At 41.9% G+C, this 20,333-nt stretch overlaps 1 protein-coding gene across 5 annotated transcripts in view; it reads right to left on the minus strand.

The window, feature by feature from the left end:
* ift172 (intraflagellar transport 172) overlaps positions 1 to 20,333 on the minus strand; it is a 193,178-nt gene that overhangs the window by 118,608 nt on the left and 54,237 nt on the right. For all 5 annotated transcript variants that reach the window (XR_010013706.1, XR_010013707.1, XM_063001980.1 and 2 more), the window contains exons 3-11: positions 12,004 to 12,116; positions 11,870 to 11,909; positions 11,701 to 11,766; positions 11,399 to 11,478; positions 11,221 to 11,308; positions 10,712 to 10,926; positions 6,236 to 6,359; positions 5,496 to 5,591; positions 5,033 to 5,194 (exon numbers count right to left, since the gene is read on the minus strand). Coding sequence is in view for 3 of the 5 variants with exons in the window: in XM_063001980.1 (XP_062858050.1) it covers positions 5,033 to 5,194; positions 5,496 to 5,591; positions 6,236 to 6,359; positions 10,712 to 10,926; positions 11,221 to 11,308; positions 11,399 to 11,478; positions 11,701 to 11,766; positions 11,870 to 11,909; positions 12,004 to 12,116 (984 nt within the window). In the remaining 2 variants the exon portion in view is untranslated. The remainder of the gene's footprint in view (positions 1 to 5,032; positions 5,195 to 5,495; positions 5,592 to 6,235; positions 6,360 to 10,711; positions 10,927 to 11,220; positions 11,309 to 11,398; positions 11,479 to 11,700; positions 11,767 to 11,869; positions 11,910 to 12,003; positions 12,117 to 20,333) is intronic.

Consider the following 20,333-nt stretch of genomic DNA (forward strand, 5'->3'; position numbering starts at 1 on the left):
ATGTCCAAATTGTGCCCAAAGTGTCAATATTTTGTGTGACCACCATTATTATCCAGCACTGCCTTAACCCTCCTGGGCATGGAATTCACCAGAGCTGCACAGGTTGCTACTGGAATCCTCTTCCACTTCTCCATGATGACATCACGGAGCTGGTGGATGTTAGACACCTTGAACTCCTCCACCTTCCACTTGAGGATGCGCCACAGGTGCTCAATTGGGTTTAGTCCATCACCTTTACCTTCAGCTTCCTCAGCAAGGCAGTTGTCATCTTGGAGGTTGTGTTTGGGGTCGTTATCCTGTTGGAAAACTGCCATGAGGCTCAGTTTTCGAAGGGAGGGGATCATGCTCTGTTTCAGAATGTCACAGTACATGTTGGAATTCATGTTTCCCTCAATGAACTGCAGCTCCCCAGTGCCAGCAACACTCATGCAGCCCAAGACCATGATGCTACCACCACCATGCTTGACTGTAGGCAAGATACAGTTGTCTTGGTACTTCTCACCAGGGCGCCGTCACACATGCTGGACACCATCTGAGCCAAACAAGTTTATCTTGGTCTCGTCAGACCACAGGGCATTCCAGTAATCCATGTTCTTGGACTGCTTGTCTTCAGCAAACTGTTTGCGGGCTTTCTTGTGCGTCAGCTTCCTTCTGGGATGACGACCATGCAGACTGAGTTGATGCAGTGTGCGGTGTATGGTCTGAGCACTGACAGGCTGACCTCCCACGTCTTCAACCTCTGCAGCAATGCTGGCAGCACTCATGTGTCTATTTTTTAAAGCCAACCTCTGGATATGACGCCGAACACGTGGACTCAACTTCTTTGGTCGACCCTGGCGAAGCCTGTTCCGAGTGGAACCTGTCCTGGAAAACCGCTGTATGACCTTGGCCACCATGCTGTAGCTCAGTTTCAGGGTGTTAGCAATCTTCTTATAGCCCAGGCCATCTATGTGGAGAGCAACGATTCAATTTCTCACATCCTCAGAGAGTTCTTTGCCATGAGGTGCCATGTTGAATATCCAGTGGCCAGTATGAGAGAATTGTTCCCAAAACACCAAATTTAACAGCCCTGCTCCCCATTTACACCTGGGACCTTGACACATGACACATGACACCAGGGACAATGACACATTTGGGCACAATTTGGACATGTTCACTGTGGGGTGTACTCACTTATGTTGCCAGCTATTTAGACATTAATGGCTGTGTGTTGAGTTATTTTCAGAAGACAGTAAATCTACACTGCTATACAAGTTGTACACTGACTACTCTAAGTTATATCCAAGTTTCATGTCTATAGTGTTGTCCCATGAAAAGATATAATGAAATATTTGCAGAAATGTGAGGGGTGTACTCACTTTTGTGATACACTGTACAGTATACAACAGAAGTGAGTACACCCCTGTGCAATATCACTTAATATCATTTAAAAATACAGACGCCACAGTACGAACTCAATCCATCAAAAGTCAGTACACCTTTCATTACTGAAATTCAAATATATTTTTTTTTTTTTCAACACTTAGTGTGTCCACCTTTATTTCTGATGACAGACTCAATCCTTCTCGGCATGAAAGATACCAGGGTTGCACAAATATCTGGAGAGATTTTCTGCCATTCTTCAGAAATTATTTTTTTAACCTGCTCTTTGCTAGAAAGGTTGTGCTGCTCTAACTTTCTCTTTAAAATGCCCCTAAGGTGTTCTATCAGATTCAAGTCAGGCGACATACTTGGCCAAGTCATAGTTTAGTTTTTTCATTATTAGAAACTCGTTCATGATTTTGGCAGTTTGCTTTGGATCGTTATTATGCTGGAATATCCCTCTTCTGCCAAGCTTCTAGAGACTGGGAGTCATCTTTTCAGCCAGTATTTTGGTATATCCACAGGTATTCATGGTGCCATCCCCAACACCTTTTGCACTCATGCAGCTTCATATCATCACACTCCCATCTCCGTGCTTCACTGTCGGGACTATGCATTGACTGTGGTAGTTCTGTCCAGGTTCGCGCCAAACATGCTGAGCCGAACACACACCAAGCATGCTGAGCCAAACACATTTATCTTGGTCTCACCTGACCAAAGAATGTGCTCCCAGTATTCATCAGGATTCTGTTCATGTTCTTTAGCAAAGTTTAATCTTGCAGTTTTGTACTGAGGAGTAAGCAAGGGTTTTTTTCTTGGACGCCGTCCAGAAGTTAATGTTATGCAACGTCCCTTGCACTGTCTGAGCTGTCACAGAAACTCCTATTTCCACTGATGACCCCTGTGCCAAGTCTGAAGCATTTGCCTATCTGTTTTTCAGAGCTAGATTGTGTAAGTAGTTTTTTTAGAAGGACGGCCACTGCGTCTCTAATTAGTGGTACTAAGGCTCTTTCTATACCCCTGATTACTGTTGCAACTGTGTTTCTGTTCCAGCTTTGTGAAGTCTCACAGATTTTTCAATTCCTCTGACAATTCCTTTCCATGTGAAGCCATAATGCAAACATGCAGATAGACACAGCCCACAGGACCAGAACTGAGAAAGTTCTGGTGTTCACAGGTCATTTTCACCATGTTCATGCAATTAGGCTAATTGGAAATCACAGGTGTACTCAGTTTCGTTTTAATGATCAGTTTGTTTTTAACTTGTGTGTCTATATTGATCACAGGTGTATTCACTTTTGTTGCATTGATTTTCTACTTTGAGGCCTTTATTTTCAACATAGTCTTTGTAAAGTATTTGTTCTTGGTTGTTTATTCCTGGTTGTTAATACTCTACTTGTCAACTTAAAAACAATGCAATTATATAATTTTGATAATACAATACAAATTTGAATAATTTGACATTTAAGTGATATTGCACAGGGATGTACTCGCTTCTGTTGTATACTGTACCTTTTGGAATTGTGGCCAAGACACATTTCCCCACATGCTTTTGGTAGATTTATTGTAGGTTTTGCAAAATTTAGCTGGGCTTGGATGTTTTTCTTGTCACACCACCGCTCAGCATAGATATATATATACAGTGTATCACAAAAGTGAGTACACCCCTCACATTTCTGCAGATATTTAAGTATATCTTTTCATGGGACAACACTGACAAAATGACACTTTGACACAATGAAAAGTAGTCTGTGTGCAGCTTATATAACAGTGTAAATTTATTCTTCCCTCAAAATAACTCAATATACAGCCATTAATGTCAAAACCACCGGCAACAAAAGTGAGTACACCCCTTAGTGAAAGTTCCTGAAGTGTCAATATTTTGTGTGGCCACCATTATTTCCCAGAACTGCCTTAACTCTCCTGGGCATGGAGTTTACCAGAGCTTCACAGGTTGCCACTGGAATGCTTTTCCACTCCTCCATGACGACATCACGGAGCTGGCGGATATTCGAGACTTTGCGCTCCTCCACCTTCCGCTTGAGGATGCCCCAAAGATGTTCTATTGGGTTTAGGTCTGGAGACATGCTTGGCCAGTCCATCACCTTTACCCTCAGCCTCTTCAATAAAGCAGTGGTCATCTTAGAGGCGTGTTTGGGGTCATTATCATGCTGGAACACTGCCCTGCGACCCAGTTTCCGGAGGGAGGGGATCATGCTCTGCTTCAGTATTTCACAGTACATATTGGAGTTCATGTGTCCCTCAATGAAATGTAACTCCCCAACACCTGCTGCACTCACGCAGCCCCAGACCATGGCATTCCCACCACCATGCTTGACTGTAGGCATGACACACTTATCTTTGTACACCTCACCTGATTGCCGCCACACATGCTTGAGACCGTCTGAACCAAACAAATTGATCTTGGTCTCATCAGACCATAGGACATGGTTCCAGTAATCCATGTCCTTTGTTGACATGTCTTCAGCAAACTGTTTGCGGGCTTTCTTGTGTAGAGACTTCAGAAGAGGCTTCCTTCTGGGGTGACAGCCATGCAGACCAATTTGATGTAGTGTGCGGCGTATGGTCTGAGCACTGACAGGCTGACCCCCCACCTTTTCAATCTCTGCAGCAATGCTGACAGCACTCCTACGCCTATCTTTCAAAGACAGCAGTTGGATGTGACGCTGAGCACGTGCACTCAGCTTCTTTGGACGACCAACGCGAGGTCTGTTCTGAGTGGACCCTGCTCTTTTAAAACGCTGGATGATCTTGGCCACTGTGCTGCAGCTCAGTTTCAGGGTGTTGGCAATCTTCTTGTAGCCTTGGCCATCTTCATGTAGCGCAACAATTCTTCTTTTAAGATCCTCAGAGAGTTCTTTGCCATGAGGTGCCATGTTGGAACTTTTAGTGACCAGTATGAGAGAGTGTGAGAGCTGTACTACTAAATTGAACACACCTGCTCCCTATGCACACCTGAGACCTAGTAACACTAACAAATCACATGACATTTTGGAGGGAAAATGACAAGCAGTGCTCAATTTGGACATTTAGGGGTGTAGTCTCTTAGGGGTGTACTCACTTTTGTTGCCGGTGGTTTAGACATTAATGGCTGTATATTGAGTTATTTTGAGGGAAGAATAAATTTACACTGTTATATAAGCTGCACACAGACTACTTTTCATTGTGTCAAAGTGTCATTTTGTCAGTGTTGTCCCATGAAAAGATATACTTAAATATCTGCAGAAATGTGAGGGGTGTACTCACTTTTGTGATACACTGTATATAGAATACAGGAGACATTTACAACCAGTATTTACCAGAAATTCCTGATCTATGCCTCCTGGCCTTAGAGTCACTTTAATTGATGGCAGGTGTGTACTGAATACTATTTAACATGAGTTTAAATGTGACTGGTTGATTTTGAACACAGATACATCAGTAATGAGGGTGTGCACACTTATTTTAGTTTTATTTTACTTTTCAGTTTATTTTTTAATTTCAGTTGCTTTTTCAATCGAATTGCACCAATTAAAGACAATATTAAAATAGTTTCAAAATTATTTATTTTCGTTTTACATCACAAAAACCTGCCATTGTAACCGAGGGTGTAGACTTTTTATGTCCACTGTATATGGGTCCAACCCAAACTTAAGGGAGATTCCCCTACCTCACTTAGTTTGTTGGAGCCTAAATCTCCCAGCAGCAGAGTGTTGGAGGTGTGAGCCACCAGGTAACGATCCTTCCCCATGATCTTTACCTCGTCAATTTCATAGCCATAATGTGACTTCAGCACTACTCTTGTGCCTGTGGAAAGGTTTTTTACAATCACCTAGATCACAAAAAGAGACGTCCATATAAGATTAAGCAACTTTAAACGGAAAAACGTAAGTTGAGTAAAAGCCTTTGAACAGTTAGATGACACTAAGATCTAGTGAACTTGATTGTACAGTTTAGTGTTTTTTTGTATTGACATTTCTGAATGAACTGTATTTACTATTCTAAAAGAATGAACCCCTTTCAACATAAATTATACAAAATATACAAAAATAACATAAAATAAGACCTTCATAAAACATTTAGTTACATCAAATTAAGATATAATGCTATAAGGCCAGCTGATAAAACCCTACCTGGCTTAAACCTACGTAAGTCATCTCAAATTTGTTTTTGTAGATACTTCTGCGAAGGCAACAGTCAAACACTTCGACTCCACCACACAATGTACCCTGATGGTAAAAAAAGATTTTTTTAAAATAGTATTCAGTTTATGTTTGTTTATTTATTCATTAGGATTTTAACGTCATGGTTTACACTCTGGTTTACTCATGACAGGTCAGGTAGTTACAGGTTACAAATAATTCATCAGTTCAAGTTCAATGTCAGACACTATCAAGGGCAATTTTATATCTCCAATTTACCTAACATACATGACTTTGGACTGTGGGGGGAAGATTTCACGATTCCCAGTCACAGAGAAAGCATGCAAACCAAACACAGAAAGAACCCGGGCTGCTCCACCTGGGTATCAAACCCAGGACCTTCTTGCTTATTTAATTTAAAAATTAACACAGTAAACCATTAATTATTAGATCACAGTCATCCATTGTAAATCAGTACATTTTAGGAAGAAATATGCAACATAATGAGCAAAATCTTAACAGGCACACAAAATTAGCCCCTGTAAAACTACATATAGAGCTAACAGTTTCATAAATGTATTTGTACTTTCAAACTGTGATTTGCCAAAATTTTTTGAACTATACTTCAATAACAGACCAGAAAAAAACACTAACACTTAATAGCATAGAAGATGACACACAGCTTGTGTTGCATTGTATTATGAACTGCCTACTATAAATCTGAAACATACTGCACAAAGTTGAGAGCCATCTTTTTTCCAGGCTAAAGCTGTGATGGAGTAAATATTTTGGATTTGTTTTGGAGACATCTCATCCCAAACACCTCTTCGGGGACTCCAGTTAAACACCCTTAATCTGAAGAACAATTAAAAAGGAAATTAATGGCACAAACATTTAACTGTAGTATACAACACACTATACAGTATACTATACACAAAACTAAGTCAAAACTTTAGGACACCAAAGCTTGAATAACTTATACAATCAAAAAGAAACTTTACTTTTTTGATGTGTTTGTTTTTTCCAACATGATTGTAATTTTAAAACACCTAGCAAGCTGCCCAGCTCATGCAGCCCATTAATGGAAAACACTGGCAGGTGTGTCAGAACCAAAATTACATACAGGGCTTGTTATGCCTCATAAGAGCCAGTGAGACAGACTTAAATTGACTAAAAAAAATAATTCTGCCAATTTTTGATATTTTTTCTTCACTTTTATCTATGTCCATGTGCGCTATTATTCAACCTCTAGCCTCAGTACTTGGAACATCCTTTTGCCTTGATAACGTCTAATAACGTTAGTAAGTGCTAACAAACAACCCACACCCGGCAATCTTTGGCATTCTTTGCAAAAGTACTCCAAATCTGTCAGATTGCGAGGCCATCTCCTGTGTACAGTGCTGTTCAGGTCACAGATTTTCAATTGTGTTCAGGTTTGGGCTCTGGCTGGGCCAATCCAAAACCTTCTTCTGGTAAAGCCAGTAATGTGGAGGTAGATACAACCCCAAATCAGAAAAAGTTGGGACAGTATGGAAAATGGAACAGTTGGGACAGTATGGAAAATGCTACGCTAAAAATGCAGTTTTCCTTAAATTAACTTTGAATTTTATTTTATTGCAGACAGGCTGAACCTGATATATTTCATGTTTTGTCTGCTCAACTTCATTTTATTTGTTAATAAACATCCATTCCTGCATTTCAGGTCTGCAACACATTCCAAAAAAATTCAAAATTCAGAATTCAGAATTCAAAATTCTCCACACATTCTCTATTGGGGACAGGCCAGGACTGCAGGCAGGCCAATCCAGTACCCATACCCACCTCTTCTGCAGCCATGCCTTTGTAATGTGTGCAGCATGTGGTTTTGCATTGTCTTGTTGAAAAATGCATGGACGTCCGTTGGAAAAAATGACGTCTTGAAGGCAGCATATGCTGCTCTAAGATCTCAATATACTTTTCTACATTAATGCTGCCATCACAAAAGTGTAAATTACCTTTGCCAAGGGCACTGACACAGCCCCATACCATGACAGACCCTGGCTTTTGAACTTGTTGCTGATAAAAGTTCTTTTTCGTCTTTGGTTCTGAGCACACAGCATCCATTTTTTTCAAAAAAAGAGAACGCCCCTTCTGGACATGGTTAACATAAGGTTTCTTTTTTGCACAGTAAAGTTTTAAGTGGCATCTGTGTATGTAACTCTGTTGTATTGTAGTGCTTAACAAAGGTTTGCCAAAGTAATCCCTTGCCCATGTAGTTATATCAGCTATTGTTGATTGACAGTTCTTGATGCAGTGCCGTCTGAGGGATAGAAGATCATGGACGTTCAGCCTAAGCTTGCGCCCTTGGCCTTTACACACTGAAATTCCTCCCGATTCCTTGAATGGTTTAATGATATTATGCACTGCAGAGGGAGAAATATGCAAATCCCTTTTTAATCTCTCTTTGAGGTACATTGTTTTTAAACATGCTCATGAAAGACTCAGCCTTTCCCTGATGCTGCTTTTGTACTAAACCGTGATTACAATCACCTGTTGACATCAACTGTTTGGAATCACATCATTATTTAGTTTTTTCACCTCATTACTAGCCCTAAATTACCCCTGTCCCAACTTTTTTTGGAACGTGTTGCAAGCCTGAAATACAGGAATGGAGGTTTATTAACAAATGAAATGAAGTTGACCAGACAAAACATGAAATATATTGGGTTCAAACTGTCTGCAATCAAATAAAAGTCAAAGTAAATGTGGGAATCACTGCATTTTTATTATATTTGCATTTTCCATACTGTCCCAACTTTTTCTGATTTGGGGTTGTAGATGTCCCTGAAAAAGGTGTTCATTTTATCAAAAAAAAACAAAAAACCACAATACATGTGTGTCCACTGTGTGATGATCCATCCCAGATACCTTCAAGCCCAGAGAACTCAACGGCACTTATGTACATGGATAACATAAAGCTTCATTTTTGCATAGTAACATTTTAGCACCATTTGTCAACATAACTCCATATTGTAATGCTATGCCAATGTGATTATATCAGCTGTTGTTGAATAAATACATGAGGGATCGGAGATCACAGGTGGTTAGCACCCTTGCCCTTTACGCACCACAATTCATCCAAATTTCATTAAATCATTTAAAAATATTATGCACTACAGAGGAAGAAGTATACACATTCCTTCCAATCTTTCTTTAAGGAACATTGTTTTTAAACATTTCAATAAATTGAGACAACTTGTTGACAAGCTGGCGATCATCTGCCCATCTTTGATCCTCAAAGTCTCACTGTGTCTTTAAAACTGCTTTTGTAATCATGATTACAATCACCTGTTGACATCACCTGTTTGAAATCACAAATAGTTTTTTTTTTAAAACTTATTAAAGTCCAAAATGACCCCTGTCCCAACTTTTTTGTAATGTGTTGCAGGCCTGAAATTCATGTATGGATGTATGTCTGCAATTTCCTTCGGGATCAATAAAGTCTTATCTTATCTTATGTAAACAAATGAAATGAAATTAAGTTGACGACACAAAATGTGAAGTATTGTGGGTGCATCCTGTCTGCAATGAAACAATCAAATGTCAACAGGTGATTGTAATCATAATTAAAACCCAATTTGTTTATATTTAACAGATATAAGTTCACCATTGAACACTGAACATATTTCAGTTATCCTTTGTTTCTGGTAAATAAAGGTTCAAGTGAATAAAATTAATACCTAAATTTTAGTTTTTATTGCATTCTTAGAAAGTGTTCCAACATTGAGGTTTGTGTAACTAGTGCTGGACAATAATTCGATATCGATATATATCGCGATAGGAAATGTTTCAATAACGGTGATATGATTTTTAAACAAATTCGATCGACATACATTACATCAGTGCGTGATGACGTACGCCACAGGCACGAAGCCAGTGCTCAGCGTTACCGCTCTGATTACACTACGCTACCTACAACACGGTGGATATTAGCGGCAAAATGAGTTCAACAGCTGTAAGTGAACGAGCATCCACAGTCAGGGGCGGGCCAGGGAGTGGCCGCTTTGCCGGTGTTACTTTTTTGCGGAAGCATTTTTGCACGCAGGCGTTCCCACAGGGACGCAATTCAGCAGCGCACCTCAAGCAAGTAGTTCTCCACCAAAACAGTGCAGTAATACACTCAACATAAATGTCAACCACCAACACAATTACAGAAGAAGTACTACTACTGAGTACTAATACTCCTGAGCACTAATATTAGTTGCCAGATTGGGCGGTTTTTTTGTTTTTTTCGAAAAACAATTTAATAGCATTTAAATAACACTTCTATTTAAAAGAAAATATTCAGTTTTAAGAAGCCCCAGCATTGTAGAAGGCTATTAAAAGTAAAGTCAGTTTTCAATGCTGATTTGGCTTAATAGTGTTGGTCAGAATGTGTCATATTCTTGAAAGAAAATTAAAATTTGTTTTCCATGCATTCACGCTAGCATGTTCTGGGGTTCAAATGAGTCTCATCAGTACACACAAGTTTGCAGTCAAATGATCAAGTATTGCAAAGGAATATCTTTGAAATTCTTCCTCGTAATGTTAAGGTTATAGGCTATATTTTAGTTTTTCACGTGTCAGGGAAAATGAGAAAAAAATAAAAAGCTTATTATTCTAGGCTTGATGTAACTCTACATGGTACTCACTGCCATAGGTAAACGAGTGAGTGACCAAAACACTACTAGATCAACAGCCACTAGCCACATACAAAAAATAAGGTATCAGACAGTTTCTGTGCCACCACTGTGAGCAATGGTCTCAGTCTGGCCACCCCTATGAAAATTGTCTGGCTCCGCCACTGTCTACAGTTGAAAAAGAAGCAGATGAAATAGCTGATAAGAGAGGAAGGACTAATTTAGTGGTGTATTCAGCTTGTATTTCTTGCCAGAAACCAGAAAAGAGGTTTGCAGGTACCGCCATTCACTTTTGGTGTTTTTGGCAGTTTTTCTGACATTTGTATTATTCATATCAATATCGGAATTATATCGTATCGACCGAAATTAGGAGTTATATCATGATATAAATTTTAGCCATATCGTCCAGCCCTATGTGTAACACACATGTATGTATGTATGTATGTATGTGTAGAAAGAGTTATAAGAACAAAATGAGCTATTTATTTTACTTAATCTCAAGTAAATTTAATGTAATTTAACGTTCCCATAATGAAACATTATACTGACCTGTTATAACTGCCAAAGACAATGGATTGTCCACTTGGGCTTGTTGCTGTAACTGTGAACTCCTTTTCCAGGAGATCATGGCTGTAGTCAAATGTCTGCAGGATGTGCCCCTCATTTCCATAGACCACAATCTTCTTATCACAACCAGCAACAGCAATGCTATGGCTTCCCCAAGCCAGAGCATATGGAGGGCATGGGTGGATCAATAATTTACCCTTCAATAAGCACAAGTAAGGAATTATGATATGGCCAAATGACGGTAACATGTTATAATGTTTTTAAAAAATCATGTATCTGTGTATTATAATAGTGATCATCAAGACAGATCCAGTTCGTTTTTTACTACCAGTTCTCATTTTTATTACATTATAATCTAATAAAAGTCGGTTTTTACCATTTAATAATACACACAGTAGCAAGTAGCATTTAAGTAATATGACCCCAATTGTGAACCAAAGGAATAGCACTGTTTGCTTTAGTTACACTGTAGCAATTGCCAGTTCTAATACCTGAGAGTTTCCTGTTCCTTCATCTTCAAAAAAGTAGCGCACAACAGCCCCGTCTGCATGGCCTGAGAGAATTCCTTTTTCTGAGACACTAACACAGACAAATGTATTAAGACAGAAAACTAAGAAAATATGTGTAAGAAAAAAAGTGAAAGTGTAAGTAAAATTAAAGCAAAAATACTTTGAAGTCAGTGAGACAACATAGGATTCTGTCCCATAGATGCTAGAAGATTTGTTGGTCTTAGTATTCGCCACGCGAACCTGAGTGTTGATGAAAACACATTATTGGAGATGTTTAACATACACACACTTCCCAACATTGGTATATACTCACTCTATACAGAGCTCTAGTTTGGTTTTATTTGTCCATAGAACATTTCAAACTGTTCAAGCAGGGATGTAAGGTTCTTTGGAATCTTGTACCTTTTGTGTCTTGAGTTCATGGGAGAATATATTTTACATGGGATAATTATTGTCACTTACTTTTCCATCTGCTAATCCAAAAACTATAGAATGTTCAGCCGGCCAAAGCAAACATGTAACAGCACTCTACAAAAAAGAAAAATAATCTGACTCATGCAATATGTTGTTAAATAACAACAATAAAACTACTCATGGGTAATGTAATTTATTACAAACATAAATTACTTACTGTTTGAAGAAATTTGTTACAAATAACCTTTTTCTCCCCCCTGTCAAATAAAAAAAACACAGAAGCTCAAAGATTAAACGTAATTAACTACGTTATACTTAATAACTACACAACATCAACTACATAATACTTACCATTCCTCCCCAATTTTGTAGACAAAAACTACACTGTCGGTTTGAGCAATGGCAATTTTAGTGGAATCTGGAGAAAATGCCATAGCTTTCACCATGTAGCTTTTCTTCCCATACTGCAAACATGTAATACAAAATATAACCAGTTACACTTTTGTTATAGCTTCAAAAAATACATGTAATTTAAATGTTCTTAAATATGCATCTTTACATGTATGGCAGTCACTCCATTCCAGTGTCCAACACAACACATCTCCATTCTACTTACTAAGGTACTGACTAAACAATCACCTGAACCAAACAATGAGGTTTGTTTCTTTTTTGATACTTATCCTTCGTTAGGGTGTAACTAATTTAGTGCATGTACTCAACTCCAAAAAGGCAAAACACAGAGAAAAAAAACACTAAGTAGTGTTCTTGGTTGGTTGGAGACTGCTCGGTTATTCTTCAGCACGAGCTGTATCTGTGCAGAAGGGGCTGTCTCTCAGCGAACAAAGCCTAAGATATTGGTCTTCCAACCCACAATGAGGCAGATAATCAAATTCTGGTAAAATGTTTAAAAACTCTTAAAACCTACAACCAAGAGTTAATGCCTAAAAAGCCCCTCACAATGACATGTCTCTCACAAACATTTATACTGTATTAAATGCAAAACATAGCAGGTGTGGCATGATGTAGAAGAGTATGTTCTGAATGTATTTTAATGTAATGTATTTTAAATAAAGTTGATAGCCAAAGCTTCATTACAAGGGCTAACTAAACATGCAAATCAAAAAATTAAGATGGTGTAAGTATCTTAAACCTTTCATGAAAACATTGTCATAGGCCGCTCAGGTGGCGCAGTGGTAAAATACGCTAGCACACCAGAGCTGGGATTTCGAATACATCATATCGAATGATGGGCTGGGCTGCGAGGCTATATCAACAATATTTGGCTGTTGTTCATCCAGGGAGGGAGCCAGATAGGGACCTCATAACTGATGCAATTACAACCTCTGCTGGCTGATTGATGGCGTCTGCACAGTGTAGAGGAATAATGCAATCAGAGTGTGGCTCTCCGTGCAAAAGGCTGATCCGCATATGAACTCGTGCAGGTGAAAATATGCAGTCGGCTACTGCTCACGTGTTGGAAGGGGCATGTGTCAGTTCGCTGTCCTCAAATGGGGCAGGGGTCAGCACCAGTAGAGAGGAAGAATAATGGCATTGGGTAAAAATTGGACAAGCTATAAAAAAATAATAAAATCGGGAGAAAAGGGGAGAAAATGCATTTAAAACAAACATTGGCATAGTTGTTATAAGTTTGTTTGGTTTTTATAATGCCTTGTTTACTCTGGTGAGTTATTTTCAAAGCAGGATCGGTTTTTCGTATAAAAACTTTGTATTAGTTCAGTGACTTATTGGGTTATGTTTCGTATCTCCTGACCGCCAGGGCGGTGCCTAGTAGTGGATAATCCCACGCGTGCATGCTTCAGACCGAGATATTTTATACCAAATTAGTCACACGTGACCCCTGCAGTGATGTCACTTACTGTATAATACACCTGTGACTCACGCAGTCTTCCTCTTTTCTCATATCACCTTCAAGACCGTAGTTCAGCCCAGTGACACTTTTAGTGTCGGAGCTACGAATTTTGTTCTTCCTCTACAGGCTGAGAATAACCCAGCAGGATCTGGCAACCAAATTTACCAAGAGTGCGCTCGGTGTGAGAATGAGCCAGAAAAGCTGTGTTTGTTACTGGATTTTCTTCATTTCCCACCCGGAGATTACACGGTGTGGAGTAAGCTGAACTGATACTGTACGTGGAACTCAGGTAAGTAAGCTTATGTACTACAGGAGTTAGTTTGCTCTAACCTAGAGTAACATTCGTTTTTGTGTGGAACGCACTGCTCGAAAAGTTACAACTCCGAGCGCTAGCAGCGCATTTCTCTTCACCTAGAGTTTATACTCTGTGTTAAGTGAAGCCAACACTCATTCGCTATATCGAGTAGATTACTTGTAATAACTTAGCTAGCAGCACGACGCTTTCATCTAGAGTTCTGTACTCGGTGTAAAGTGACATCGCTTCTCCGTTCGAGTTAGCGAAAAGATTGTTTTTACATTAGCAACACAGCCTTGTCATCTAGAGTTTTCATACTCGGTGCCAAGTAATACCGGCTACTTACTGAGTTAGTGAGAAGAATTGCTTAGCGTACAGTTTTAACCTAGAGTTTCACACTTGGTGATAACTGAGAGGATTACCTGGCGTACAGTGTTTTCACCTAGAGTTTCACACTCAGTGTTTTGTGAGCTGACGGCTCGTGATATTATAATGATAGCATTGCTCAGGACCGTGGTCATGCCGTTTTCACCTCGAGTTTGTACTCGGTGCAGTTTTTTACTCCTTTTTAGTACTACTCAGTACTAGGAGTGAAACAGCGATATCAACAACGCAGTACCGTCATGTGTTGAATGGTTGTAGCCAGTGCCTTGCTGCCTTTGAGACTTACGACGGGCATTAGTTATGCCCTTCATGTCTTGGGTTGGATCACCTTCGTGAAGCCTTGGTGAACCTGTGTATTGATTGTGCGATTATTGCATTAGACCGCCGCCGAGAACGGCTAGTGGGGCTAGAGGTTGGGTGCGAGGCTGCGTTACCAGCGCCTCAGCGCAGCACGAGCAACACTGCAAAGCGGCCCTCGGAGGGACCAGGGCCCATGCGCACTCCTGCGCACTCCGCTCAAGTGCACAGCGCCTTAAAGTTGGCCTTGGCCAAACTAGGACTTGATGCCCCAACTCCAACAGCCCCAAAAACTAGTAAGTTCTTTATGCGGGTTGTCCCACCCGATAACTTCTCTGTTCCTGCCGGTGAAGACCTTACTGCCGAATTCACAGCTGGGTTCCACACGTGGAACCAGCGTTCGTGGGCAAGTGCAGCAGAGCTGGCACTATCATCCATGGTGGATGCTGCTTCCATGGGACTGAGCCAGATGCCAACGGTGGATGGGTTATTATCTAAGGCACATGACACTGCCACTAGGATGGCGAAAGTTGTCGACTCTCTCTCTCTTCTACTCTGGCCTTGCAGTCTTCTCTACAAGGTACTGATAGTAGTGGACCTGTGGGTGAGCTTTTAAATACAGCCCTACAGTCAGTTGGCTACTTGGCCCGGAGCCATGGGAGGCTGATAGGGACACCGATTCATGGGCACCGTCAAGTGTGGTTCGCCCAATCATCGCTTTCTGAGGTCTGTAGAGCATCACTCAGGCCACTGCCCCTGGTGCCAGGGTGTGTTTTTGGCCTTCTGATCAAAGAAGCCCTTGAACGCCGCTCAGCTTTTTGGAGGCCTCCAGAACTGAAGCTTCTCGAGGTTGTCACCGCTTTTGTTGCTCAGAAGTAGAGATGCATGAGTACCGATACTAGTATCGGGTATCGGCCCGATACCGCGCTCATTAACTCGTACTCGTACTCGCAAACGAGGCTCCGATACTAACATCCGATACCTTGTACCTAGTGCAAGTTGCTGCGTTAACGCAGGGATTTTCAACCTGTGGGGCGCGAGTACTTGTCTGTGGGGCGCGAGTGCCTGATCGGGGGGCGTGACATTGCGAGATCTTTTCACTTCTAAAACTAAAGCAATTCATTTTCACCCACAGGAGACAGACTGAATTATTCTCACTGACCACGCTCACATACACGTTTAATGTTATTTAGTTCCGTTTGAGAAAAAAACCCCTTTAAAATAGAGCTAACAGCGAAGATAAACCGGTTACAAAAACAGTGACCGCTGTTACAGGACGTGTTTGTGTTCAATACTCTGTTTACAGTGTCGATACAAGTGATTCATGAGTCGACTCGTTTTAAGCGCAGCGTAAGTTTCTTTTCTCAGTCAATTATCCGTTTTTACTGTTATAATGAATGTTGCGGTTGTAAATAAACACCAACTACTACAGAACATTTTGTGTGACTCGCTTACCTTATAAAGCTCAGGCTTAATTATACTGGTTATTACCACAGAGCGGGAGCCGACTCAGAGTCGTTTACGATTTACCGAGGTGAACCCCGAATGTACGTGCTGATACAATCGGCTCAGATGGGATCCGACTGTATTATCTTTTTTAAGTAAATATTTCAATCAGCAGAATCGCATCGCATGTATGATGTGCACAACGTTAATTACGTGCGTTTATTAATGTACGTTAACGTTAGCTTGTCAGAAGCTTTCTTAATGATGTCTGTGCGGTGGGTTTTTTTTTTTAACAAGTGATGGCAACCCAAGCAACTGTTCCACTGCACTATTTTACTCTAAAAACTACACTATTCCATAATGCTCCAGATTGCATCATTCTAAATAGGTATCGGTATCGGCGAGTACAAAAATACATGTACTTGTACTCGTACTCGGTTGGGAAAAAATGGTATTGATGCATCCCTACTCAGAAGTATCAATCTGCCCTTCACCACGCATGTACTTGCGGGGCTCAGAGCCACAGTCAAGACCTCAGGCATAGAATGTGCCACGCCAGACAATATCATCTGTTTGTGGGACTAGGTCAATGCCGCGCCACCCCTATTCTAAGGGGAGTGCTGCCCATAACCGTCGCTGACGAGATTCAGCCAGTGGAGGAACCGCTGAACACCCAGTGCATGACATGTTGGAAAAGTATGGCTACAGATCAGTGGGTTCTCAAAGCCATGTCATCAGGTCACACACTGTAGTCCGCCATCGGCCACTCCATCAGTTCCTTGCCAAGGGTAACTTCAGTGACAAACAAGTTCATGCTTCCACTCTCTCTCAGGTAGTTTGTTCTCTCCTGAGGAGGAAAGCAATAGAGGTGGCGGATCCTCATGTTCAACCAGAGGGCTTCTATTTATCATTTTGTTGTTCCAGAAAGGACGGAGGCTTCCGGCCAATTCTGGACCTCTGTCAGTTGAATTCTTACCCGAGGGCTCTTCCCTTTCAAATGCTCCAGCAGGCAGCTCTGACACCCCTCATGGATTAAAAAGCCTCCCTTATCTAGACGACTGGCTTGTGTGTGCCCCCCTCAAGACCACGGGCACTTATGGACACACAGTGGCCGCTGATTTGCATCCAAGCGCTTGGCTTAGCAATAAACTTGAGTAGAGCATCCTCCTCCCTGTCCAGAAGATCCAGTTTATTTGCAGGCTGCTAGACTCCTTGTCTATGGCAGCCTTGCTTCCCGGGACCCGCACACGAACAATCCTGTCTCGTGTGTGCCGCCCGAAACTCATGAGAGTTCTGTTCTTAAGGCTACTGCATCTCCAGGGCCTCCTTACGGCAGCTGCACAGGTTGTTACGTTGGGGAGACTCCACAAAGCCTTTTCAGATATGGTTCAATTCTCTCAATCTGGATCCTGTATGCCACAGGCATGTGTAGGTCCGCGAAGAGTGTCTGCCAGCTCTCAAACCATGGCGCTAGGGTTGGGCGGTATTGCCGATTTTCAGACCGTCATACCGTCTTCAGAAAATACCGCGGTATACGGTATTACCGCGGGGGGCGGTGGACAGACTTTACAGTGTACAAACTTTACAGTGTAATCACAGTATTCAAATGTTTTATTTAAAAAAATTAAACAATCAGAATGTCAAACATTGCTTATCCTATCTGGTCTATAATAAATATTTCACGCATAAGTGTAAATGCGTCTCTTTATATATATTTTTTATTTCTGCGCAGTTCTTTTCGGCTGTAATCCACCCATTCAGCTTGGCATCAGTAGAAGGAATCAGTCAGTCATAATAAGAGCTGTTTATTGTCGAAATTTAAATCCGAAAACACTTTTAATATCGCGGAGAGCGAGCGAGACGCGCACACACACACACACACAGAGAGAGAGAGAGAGAGAGAGAGAGCCGTAACCGAGCAACAGAGAGAACATACAGAAAACGAGAACAAACAACTAAGAAATAAACTTGTTTAATTATGTTAAATCTGATTATTTCATGGTGCGTATGTTTTAAAGCAGAAATAAACACAGGCACATCTCTGCACAAAAGAGGATTGTTCTGAAACTTAATGCGATGAAACCACAGTATGTCTCTTCTCTGTAGTTTTTTCTCTTCTTTTAAAATTAATATTTTTTTCTCATTTAAGTGTTGTTTGAATTAGGCCTACATTTAAGGCAAGGTAGCAAAATGTTCATGATTGTTCATCACTGATATTAATATCGGGGCTGTCTTATAATTTACCCAGTAGTGCTTCCCGAGGAACAAAGTCATTTTTTTGAACGGCTCTTTAAAAGGAACTGAGCCAAAAGATCTGGCTCCCTTCAAGGAGCCATAAGTCCCATCACTACAACCAATCAGTGAGCTCTAACCACCCACCCCTCCCTTACTGTGGATGCGCGAATGTCTTAAAGTCTCAGTTTTCAAGGTAAACCTGAAGCAGAAATTTGGCGCTTCACATTTTTTAAAATACCGTCAACATTTTTAAATACCGTCAACATTTTTAAATACCGTGGTATACCGTAATACTGTCATACCGCCCAACCCTACATGGCGCTCTCCAAAAGTTCATCTTGTCAGGGGTAAACATGGGGCAAATACCCACACGCAGGGAAGTGGTGACGACAGATGCGTCAGCTTCCGGCTGGGGTACGTGTGGAGACACAGGTGGGTTCAGGGCATTTGGTCTATGAGCCAAGCTCGAGAACACATCAATTTCAAGAACTATGTGCTGTAAAACTTGCCTTGGAATTCTTTCTCCCAAAGTTACAGGGCAGGCATGTGTTGGTAAGCACAGACAACCTGAGCACGGTTTATCATATAAACCATTGCGGTGGTACCAGGTCCCGAGCGCTCTTGTATCTGGCAAGGAGCTGTGGACATGAGTACATCCGAAGTTCCTCTCTCTGCAGGCTGTTCACCTGGCAGGGACGACCAATGAGACAGCGGACGCTCTCTCGAGGTAATCTCTGAGCCCCAGTCATGGGAGACTTCACCCGGAGGTGGTTCAACTAATATGGGAGAAGCTTTGCCAGTCACGGATGGATCTGTTTGCTTCACCGGACACAACTCATTGTCCGCTATGGTTCTCGGAACACCAGCGGGACAGCCCACTCGGTCAGGATGCATTACCCCACAACTGGCCGAGAGAATTGCTGTTTGCATTCCCTCCACTCCCTCTCCTGCCAGCACTGCTGGGCAGGGTTCAGGAGGAGGGCCACAAGGTTCTTCTGGGAGCCCCTTGATGGCCAAGACAACCATGGTTTTCCCTGGATACTGTCTTTACTTCGGGGTACTCCGTGGAGGCACCCCCTAAGAAAAGACCTCCTCTCACAACTGAAGGGTCAAATGTGGCATCCACAACCAGAATTTTTCCAGCTTTGGCTGTGGCCCTTAGGGCTGACAATGGACTCTCCTCATGTCTTCCTGGAGGGCAAAACGCTATCTTAAATGCCAGAGCAGCATCTACTCGAGCTTTGTATGGTGGTAGATGGGAGTCATTGTGAACTGGTGCACAGGACAGTTGGTTGATCTTCCTTCCTGTTCTGTGGAAACAGTACTTTCCTTCTTACAAGTGTTGCTGGACTCTAGGAGGTCTTCACCCACTCTGAGGTTCTCCATGGCCGCTCTATCGAGCCAGTTGGCCTTGAATAACAGTGCATCTCTGGGCTCACACAAGCTTGTTGTGGCCTTCTTAAAAATGCAAGGAGGTTTAGACCCCCCCTGTGTGATTCGTCCGCCACCATGGGACCTCCCCTTGGTGCTGGAATATGTTTGCAGTGCTCAGTTGAGCCTCTGCACCAGGTTGGTCTCAAGTGGTAGTCCCTTAAATCAGCATTTTTGCTGGCTATTGTTATGGCGAAGCATGTTTGCGAGTTGCATGCGCTTTCGGTTAGCCCAGAGTGTCTCAGGTGGGGCCTGGATGGGGCATCCGTTACCTTGAGACAAAACCCAGCTTTTCTTCCGAAAGTGGCCGCTCAGGTGGTGCAGCGGTAAAAAGACACGCTGCAACCAGAGCTGGATTCTGAGTACCTCGTATCGAATACAGCTCTGCCTCCCCGGTTCAAGGCTGAGTGGCTGTATGAGCAATGATTGGCCGGTTGCTCAGTTGAGGGGTGGGACAAAGAACCGGATGTGGGTCTCTCTGTCAGAATGCGATTACGACCTCTGCCGGCTGATTAGAGGCGCCTGCACAAAGATGAGACCGAGTGCCCTTAGGGTGTGTCTCTCCGCATGCAACGCTAGGAGGTGCCAAACTCATCAATGTGTGGGTGGCAAAAATGCATCCGGCTGCTGCCCATGTTTCGGAGGGGATATGGGTTAGCTTCGATCTCCTCGGTCAGGGCAGGGTTCGGCATAGACAGAGAGGAAGCACGATGCAAATTGAAC

The sequence above is a fragment of the Trichomycterus rosablanca genome, chromosome 9 (genome assembly GCF_030014385.1).
Source record: "Trichomycterus rosablanca isolate fTriRos1 chromosome 9, fTriRos1.hap1, whole genome shotgun sequence".
NCBI lineage: Eukaryota > Metazoa > Chordata > Actinopteri > Siluriformes > Trichomycteridae > Trichomycterus > Trichomycterus rosablanca.